The 9,306-nt window shown below is 44.7% G+C and overlaps 1 protein-coding gene across 4 annotated transcripts in view; it reads right to left on the bottom strand.

Moving 5' to 3' along the window:
* SEPT11 (septin 11) overlaps positions 1–9,306 on the bottom strand; it is a 42,344-nt gene continuing 33,038 nt past the window's right edge. The window contains exons 8-10 of one of the 4 annotated variants that reach the window (XM_015570244.1): positions 8,524–8,711; positions 2,719–2,786; positions 1–152 (exon numbers count right to left, since the gene is read on the bottom strand). In XM_015570244.1, coding sequence (XP_015425730.1) covers positions 2,762–2,786; positions 8,524–8,711 — 213 coding nt within the window. In that variant the 3' untranslated portion in view covers positions 1–152; positions 2,719–2,761. Of the gene's footprint in view, positions 153–660; positions 813–2,718; positions 2,787–2,956; positions 4,985–8,523; positions 8,712–9,306 lie in introns of those variants that run through there. The other 3 variants (XM_015570242.1, XM_015570256.1, XM_015570247.1) reach the window with 3 other exon arrangements.

The following is a 9,306-nucleotide window of genomic DNA, read 5'->3' on the forward strand; positions in this document are numbered from 1 at the left end:
TGGCTTCTTTTTTTCTTTTTTTTCAAAACAGAATCCCAAACCCAAAACAATAAGGGATGCAGATAACAGAAAAAGAGTCAAATAAAACAACAGAAGTTCGTGAATTTAAAGGAAGGATGCCCACTTCTCTCTCTCAAGAGGCAGATGGTCAGCTGAAAAATAAAAACATTGTATCAGTAGAACACACCAACTGAAAAAAGATGCAGCCATCTCTGTTCATGCAATACCAAATATTTAAGAAAAAAACCCACCCAAACTCCAAAACAACCCATAAAATTAACAAAGGGAAGAAAAATGTTGCCCAGATCTCATGGCCTGATTTATGGTTGAGAAGGTCCTAATGGGGTTGTTCAGAATGTCATTCATGGGGCAGAGGTATGGAGTTAACATGAGGTCAAGTTTGTGAACCCTGCAGGTGGGGCTGTCTCAGGTCAGGGCACATGCTGTCTTCAGTCTGTGAATTCTTGGACAGCAACGTCAAGAACCTGACTGTTAAGCAAGAGAGAGTCCCAACACAGGGCCACCTTGGGTCTTGGCCCCAGTTCTGTTTCACTCGATTTCCTTGTGAATAGTATAACTTTTTGGTAGTGATAAGTCACTTCAGTAACCACTATGGGTAGTGGCTTGTAAACAGAAATTGACAAATACAAACAACAGTGCAATATTCAACCCAGACTTTAAAAGGAGGCGATGGTGGAAATGAGGTAACTCTTCCCCAACACGTGTGAACAGACAGCTCCTGCTCTTCTAATGCTCTATGTCCATTAGGAGAGAGTAGGGCTTGTCAACAGGATGGTTACATAAAGAAGAAGCTACAGAAGAGAAAAAAGAAAGTTCAGATTCAAATGTGGTTCATAAAGGCTTAAAAATAAGAGTGTCTCTCTAACGAACTGGGAGAGGACAGCAGTGTCAGTTAAAGGGACCACTTCCCCGAGCACAGGTGTGAGCGCTGCAGCGCCGGCAGCAAAGGCCAGGCACGAAGAGGTGCCTCCGCAGTGGGCACCAGGGGACACTGGCCAGGGGCCTGGGCACCAGGGGACACTGGCCAGGACGGAAGGGCCTGGGAATGGGGGAGGAAGTGGTAGAGACGGCCTGTGAAGCACAGGACACCAGATGGTATCTTGGCGAAATGGGTGCTGCCCACCAGACGCGGCAGGGAAGCCGGGGCCTCTTCCCTGTTCTTTTTTTCCCGTGTAATCAGCATGGGTGCACATGCATATCAAACAGGGACTAAAAGAACTCACAAAAGGGCACACGATGTTTGGGTAAAAATATATTTCTCCCCACGCTGTGTGTTGGCACTAGTGATATATGCATAGATTACCTGGCCACACTCTCCTGCCGTAACAGACACCACATTACTGGGCATGTTTGCTAAGTGATTACCTTCATACTTGAAAAAATGATATGCTTCACATCGATACAATTATTTTAGTTTTTTTTAAAAAAAGACAAGGCAAACATGCAGCTTACATATATGACAATTTTGCATTAACACTGAAAGTAGATTACACAACAGTTTTAGAAACACATTGGTTATTTTCAAATAGCAAAATGACAATGATCTACAACTACATTTTAAGGCATATCAGCATATTTTAAAATTAAGAAATAGACAAAGTTCTAATGCTGTTCACAGCTTAATTTCCAATTTATTAAAAAAAAATTCCCTTCATACCTACATACAATCTAGACTTTGTAGGTCATAATTTCCACTCAGGAGTCATACATACATATTCTGTTAATGGAACCAAGACTTCCGGAAGCTGAGACTTGACAGTTTCAAACACTTGCAAATGAAACAGGAGATGGTCTGAATGGACAGCTTTGGTCGGACCACACAGAGACAGTATGACAAGGGTGATAACAGCTGAAAAGCCTGATCAGAGTGTATGTGAAACACATGGATATGTCAGGGAAGCGAGGAAACCAAGTCTGTTTGTTGGAGGTGCACAGACGTGAAGAGTATTTTTATTGCTGGTGAGATTACAAAGAAGAGGAGGAAGATAAGCAGCCTGTGCCCAGCTTTACGTTAACTGTCCCCGTTGGAGGTGCCCTTTCTGGACAGAATCCTGACCCATTAATAAAGAGCCTCAGCTGGAAAACACAGTCTGACCTCCCAATAAATTCTCATAAATGTTTTCCGTCCACATCCTACTGCATGCACCACAACTACGGTATCCAAAGTCCGGGAGAGGCACAAGGTTGGCCATTATGACTGAACAGATGTGGGGAGGGGCCAGCTGGGGCCACCTGGCTTTAAAAAAAGAGGTGATCACTGCCAGAGGGCCAGGCCATTCAAGCAAGATCACAAAAAATTAAACAGCCATCGAGGCAGCCTAGCATAAGCAATATTTCCTCTTGATTTTCTCCAGTGGAAGGTGGTAGTTTCTCACTCTAACTGTATTTACATAGAACTGAGGGCCCTCTGTAATACATCTGCTGACACCCACAGTGCTGTGTGGTGGGGGACTAGTAATTTCTGGCTTCCATACTGATATCAAAGAAAAATTGAATTTATGTGTTTCTCATGAAAAAAGATATAAAATTGGCCATTTTAAATATAGTTAGCTTTTATTTTTAAACCAAAAGCTTCTCAAACCATTACCTCCCTTTCCCCCTCCAAAAAGGAAAAAAAAAAAAAAATCCACCTATCCCATATGCTTCTCTAATTTTAAAGTCAGAAAAATCTCAAAAGTTTCTTACTACCGTACTTACATGCAAAGGCGAAAGCACATCCAATTAGATTGGAGGGTATCATTTACTCCGTGCAGAGCCAAGGACTACTGTGAAAAAAGGCACAGATACAGAAAGAAGGACAGCAATAACAAACCAAACAGGGCCAGGGAGCAGGGGTAGGAGAAAGTTCAGAAGCAACGCATTTTTAAAAAGCTTCTCTAGACTATATACTTCTTTTGGCTTTTTATTCTCTGACTCTCCATATGATTTATCTTACTGTGAAAATTTAATGGGAAAAAATCAATCAATAATCTTGGAATCAAAGTCAGCTGGACGCCGTTCATGGCTAGGCTCGCTTTAAAGAGGGTTTAGTGATGCTCTAAAAATGATTTTAAAGTGATGCATTTTGAGAATTTAGAAGTGTGTTTTCTGTTACAAAGCACAGAAAAGCTCACACAAGCAGCGGTTGGGACAAGCATACAACACAAGGATCCAAGCTTTTGTCTGGTGCAAGCAAATGAGCAAATTCAGCCCGTGGTTAGAATCAGCAAGCCATCCGATAGCCGCTGCTCCACAGCCAGCATCACACTAGAATCGTAAGAAGAAAAAAAAAGACAAAAACAGAAACCTTGGCCCAGTTACCCTGACACCTGTCTCTGTATCACTAATGCTGCTCCTCGTTTGCAGTTTCTGTCCCAGCTTCGTTAGCCAAATCAGTTCATGGAAGACCATTCCTTTCCCCTAAGAGTATGGCTGAGGACCAAGAGAAGGGAAAAATAATCCTTACTGGAATCATCTATAGACCTAAAAATGTGTGTGTGTGTGTGTGTCAGGGGAGGTACAGGACACTCTATGCTATTTATGTAGGACTAGTAAGTCCAGAAGGAAAATGCCGAAAAAAATACTAAAGCATCAAGTTCATGAGAAATGCAGTCTTTCATGTAAGAACAGGAGACTATAGAGTTAGAGGGAAAGCTGGTAGGATCTTGTTATTAGGAGGGGGAAAAATCAAGAAGATGAAAGGATAAGCCTTATCTAAAAAAAGATTACATATGCCCATTTCCATACAACAATGGGGGGTAGCCTATGTCATGGCATACGGGTTAGTCCTCACCTTCATGGATTGGCATGAAGAGGGAGGTGAGCTAATTGTGAAAGGAAAGTTGAGGAAATTCCGTCAAGACAACTGGATTTGAAAGACCAGCTGTAATATTTTTTCTTCCCTTTATTGCCAAATAGCAAAAGGACCCTATGCAAGGAGGTTGGCGGTGAAGGTGAATTTCTACTTTCTTTTACTTGTAGGTTTGTGTGATGTTCCTTCCCATTTCTACCCGAAATTGACAAGTCACCCTCAAATTTGTGCTCCAGATGATACACAATTTACAACACATTTTTTATTTGAAGGATTTCTGAAAATTTTCTTCTCATGATTATTGAAAAATGTTATTGGAGGTACCGAGTCCCTGGCATCAGGTGTTAGGTCCTCCTCTCAGCCCACTGAGAGCAGATTTCGGTGTTTATGAAAGATTGCTAATTCTATCACCCTTAGTAGCTTCTGCTAAGCAAAGTTGCTTTATCCGACTTTTGAGATTACTGATTATGAAACGATGAGTATGTTCACTTTTATCAGTGTAGCCTTGATCTGCTGACAGTTCAACTCGGCCAGAATTTGAGAGATAGGGGTTCAGACACATTTTTAAAGCCATAAGCAGAGACAGTCAGTCTGAACAGACCCACAACCCAGACCAAATAATGTTATTATAACAATGAGCAATCCGTGCAAGTTTAAAAGTCACATACAGCTTACCCACCGGCCTGCCTACATGCAAAGCTATCTTGGGTTTGGGGTGGGTGTGGAGAAGAGACAGAGAGTGAATTCAGGGCTTTTGCCATCATGAATAATTAAAAACAGTAAGTTGTCATGGATATTCAGGTTTATGGTTCAGCTGCTGAGGCGGTGAGTTTTCCTGTCAGATGAACGTGCAGCAATTTACCCTCCTTCCCTCCGTCCAAAGCAACATACAAGTAGCAGGCATGCTTCCTGCCGCCACTCAGAACAGGCATGAAAGGCAACTCATTTACTTCCAGAGGCCACGTCCCGCTGCACAGAGCTTTTGCTGTCATTCCCTTGTTCTATCACTTTCCAGCACCCAACAACATTCAGCAAAATGAGTTAAGAGTTATTGGTATCTGGGGAAAGGTAAAAAAAAAAAAACGGACACAGATGGCAGCGATACAGTATTACTGCAAAAGCAGGTGAATGCGGGACCATCCTTGGCTTGCCAGGCTTTATGTGAAGCTTGCACTGCAAGTTAAAAAACAAAACAAAAAAGTTAGAAACAATAACAAAAAAATAAAGGGAAATTAGGAGCGCCAGCACCAGCATTCGGTGATGGTGAATGCTCATGCAATGATTATGGAATTGACAGAAACTAAAACCAAAAATCCGAATAAGCTATTCTACATGACAAGCAAAAGCAACGTTTTAATACTGAATTAAAAAACACGTGGTTAGTTTCCATTTGCATGTAATTTAGAATTCACAGGTGGCTCTGTGAAACCACTACATGTCCTAATGGAAGGGTTTACTGTTTGATTTTCATTTTATCCAGTAACACAAAACCATTATCTATTGTGTTCGATTTGGGTATCACATCTGTACTAAATAGGAGTTGCAGCTTGAATTTCTGAGCTCCTGGAGTAAGAGAATAAATCTGCTACAAATGACTTTGAATAATTAACTTGGGGCTTGCAATATAGTGGATGGAGGACATGCTATTAATCCACTTGGGAAGGAAATGAAAAAGGACAACCATTATGTGGTTACGGCTACAGCAATGCCAGGAGAATTCCCCTCTTTTAGGTTCAAGGCAGTGCCAAATCCCAGATCCACATGTCTAACTGGAGGCAAGTCCAAATCATGCAACTTCATTCCTTAGCAAGAATCAATACAAAATAAATAAAAAGCGAGTGGATGATTGTATAAACTATAGTTATCAGATGCCAGCCAGGTACAGTTTTAAAATGATGAATTTTAAAACTTTCTTTTGGGATGGATGTATCGTAACCAGCAAATGGCTGCTGGCGTTGTGCACGCTTCTCAGAAAAGATGAACGCTGTCCACTGAACAACTTACCGTCCCACCCGTGCGGTGTAGCCGCCAACAAGGAAAGCGACTTGGTGGCCAGAGATGGCAGGAGGTGGGGTCCAGCTAATGGCAGTGCCAGGGTTAGTTCTACTGTGTCTGTAATCTTAGGAAATGTTATATGATCTCATGCCACTACAGGTCAAGGAGAAGGATAAAGCCTTACCTACGTTAGAAAGGGAGCATGTCATTAAAATAGAAAGAAACAGAATTTAGAACTGTTAGAAACACGGAGTCAGGCTCTGAGGCGGGAACATAGCAGGTGAATAAATACGCATCTCTGTTGTCCTCTCCCTAGAACAAAGCCAGCTCCTGGTGGCTGCACAGTGACTCCAGCATCGCCCGCGGCTGCACGGGGAAGAGAGTCTTCCATTCACTTCAGTGCTGCCCTGGGTACCCTGGCTACTGTCTCTGTGGTCCTCTCTCCCCAAAACTCTCCACTGGCGGTCAGAGGAGTGGTGCTTCTTTTGTTTTTGTTTTAATTTTACACTTCAGGACTCCAACTGGCAGTGGATTTCACTGCTCAAATGGTGAAGTGTGGAAAAGGGTGGGAACCTAGAAGTTACCGAAAAATACATGCCATTGGCAGGCACAAAGCCTGCGCACCAAATTAAGCCGAATTCCACGAATAATCAATGAGAATATATACATAAGGCTAAAGTAGAATTCACACATACTTCACATGACTTGAGAGCATTAGACATCGCTGAGGTCCACGGATGGGAAGAAAATAACCTGAAATGCTCAACAGGAAAAATCTCCCTATGCTGGGAAGTCTGTTACTAGATAGATTTTGTTTTTTTAATGGAGGCACAATACCAATCAGCTCTTGGAATTTTTATTGCTTAAAGGCACATCCAGTATATGTGAAATATCCTTAGAACATTGCTGGTCTTTTATAAACATTTTTAGTTCTAAAATATATACCTTTATATACATTAGTGCTTCAGGGTAAGAAAGACTTAACTTTGGGTTTCCTAAGCTGTGAGTCAGCAGCTTTTTCTGTCTCATTCAAGCCTATAGATGTAGACACACACACACACACACACACACACACACACTCTCACACACACACACACTCACACACACACTCACACACACACACACTCACACACACACACACACACACTCACTCACACACACACACACACACACACCCCTATACCTATTTCTGTCTGGGGTGAGTTTGGATCCATAAAGGTCTGATGTCAAATGGCTTTCCGTCTGTCTGCACTGCAGCGGCTGCTGGACTGGCTCTGCATGGGAATGTCACCGCCAGGGGCCGACGCCCTGCGGTGTGTGTAGCTAGCTACAAAGTGCTTTCCTGAACTAGATTATGATCGAGGCCATCGCCAGCCAGAACTCACCTAGCAGAAATGTTTTCAGCCCTGGGAGTCCTTTCATCACCTGGGTTTGCACCAACCCCGTTAGAAGCACACCCCCTCCACGCGGATGCCTCTCTATTGCTCAGAAAACGTGCCTGCCCTTTGCTCTCCCGATGCACTCTCTGCGGCCTGCGAGCTGGTCCAGTTTGCAGAGCACAATGTAAAACTCTCTCCGTGGGTCACACAGCAGCGCGTTTGATTTCTACCACGGGCTTCGTGACACGATTCCTCAAGGGGCGTCTGTTCACCAAGACACAGTGACCAGTCCCTATGGCAGGTCTCAATTCCTGTGCAGACTCAATCCTATCTTCTATATTTTAAAAAAAGGGTCTCTGCCTGCTCAAGTGCCACCATTTTTATGGTTTACATGTCAGCTTTCCCCCTAGAACGGTAGCGTCTCGGGATGGAGAGCAGGAATCCCAAGCACATTCCGAGTTGTCCTACTGCTGCCCTGAGAGCACTGCCTGCACCAAGCAGGGCAGTGTCCCCGGGTGGCCATCCGGCCACACACAGCTTGTCCAGGCATCTCACTGGCCCTGAGCCTCCTGCCAAACCGGCAGCCAATGCCTTAAACTGCACTGTCTAGTCTTTAAGGGATTTGACATGAGCTTCAAATCACCGGAGAATGACAAGGAAGGCCCGAGCTCCGGTGGATTCGGGAGCTGCCACTGGAGCATCACGGGAAGTGACCGACACGAGGGCAGACCCTGACCTTTGGCTCATTAAACCGCAGCCACGTTTAAAAACGTTGTTTTGTGCGTGGGTACAGGCGTGTCTTGAGGGTTGTTGCGGGTGGGCTTAACTGGATGGGATTGTGACCCCATTTCCCAAGAAAACAACTAACCATCTTGTTGAATTTAGAGGGAAACTAGTGGCCACTAGCAGTTCTTCCAAATCTTTCATCTGGGGATCCATGACTAGCTTGTCAAGCCTAACAACGCAGACTGGAAAAATAACTGTGACAATCGTAACTTTAGGATGCTCTTTATCGGGAGTCACGAGGACCGTCGCCAAAGGGTCGTGAGAGAAATAAACCGTCTTCCCCCAAGTCCTAGCGTTGGTGCAGAAGACAAGACTGGAGACCAAAGTGAGCCCAGTCCTGACTGCGGGGTCATGGGGTCAAGCCTCATAAAGTAATGCTGTGCACCCTTTAGAAACACTTTAAAAACCTGTATCTTCTTCCCTGCACTGTAGAGAAAATGCTTGCGTGGATCTTCCTGGTAAGAGACCAGTTTCCAGTCTGGAGATGGGGAAGGAGAGACATGCAAGAGGAATAAACTGTTAGAGGCCCCTGCACCGGGGACACCTGCTTACTTTTTCTTATCCTTGTCTTTCTTGGTCTGCTGGGCCCCAGACTGCTGGGCCTGGGTCTGCAGCAGCTGGGCAGCCGCCTTCTTCTTCTGGAAGTTGTTCACCTCCTCCTCCAGCTCCTTCTTCTTGTCTTCCACTTTCTTCTTCTCTTCCTGGTGCGTCCGCTTCAGGAGGTCAAACTTCTCGTGGAGCTGGAGAGGACAGGACAGGCGTGGTGAAGGGAGTAGCAAGGGGACCAGTCTGAGGTGGCTCGGACCCGCTCAGAACGAGGCTGCGCCACGTTGCTGCCTGTGCTCTGACTGCAGGAGCGCAGCAGTGGCCGGTGCTCCGGGAAGAGCCATGCGGAGACAGGAAAGCACCCTGTGGAGCCCTGTTCTCCTTTGACACTTGGACCTGTGGAGCTAAAGGGGACCCTTGCACACTTGTCCTATCTAATAAAAGAGAAACATGGTAATTGGTGTATGACCGCTACCCTTCCCATTGGATAATCAGGGCAATATGCAAATTAACTGCCAGCCAAGATGGCGGCCGGAAGCCAGGCAGCTTAAACTGAACATGAGGCTTGCTTGCTTCAGTGACAGAGGAAACCAATGTTCCCCGCCTGCGCTGCAGGCCTCTGAACTGCAACTCTAAGCAACTATGTAACAATTACCGCCGGACTTCAGCCAGCAGATTCTCAACATTGAAAGCAAAGGCCAGAAACCTACTTTCAGCAGCGGAGGCCTAAGAGCTGGAGCCAAGCCTCAAAGCTAAAGCTGGACCAGAATAAAAAAAAAAAAAAGAAGG

Source organism: Myotis davidii, unplaced genomic scaffold, assembly GCF_000327345.1.
Source record: "Myotis davidii unplaced genomic scaffold, ASM32734v1 scaffold892, whole genome shotgun sequence".
In the NCBI taxonomy this organism is placed as follows: domain Eukaryota; kingdom Metazoa; phylum Chordata; class Mammalia; order Chiroptera; family Vespertilionidae; genus Myotis; species Myotis davidii.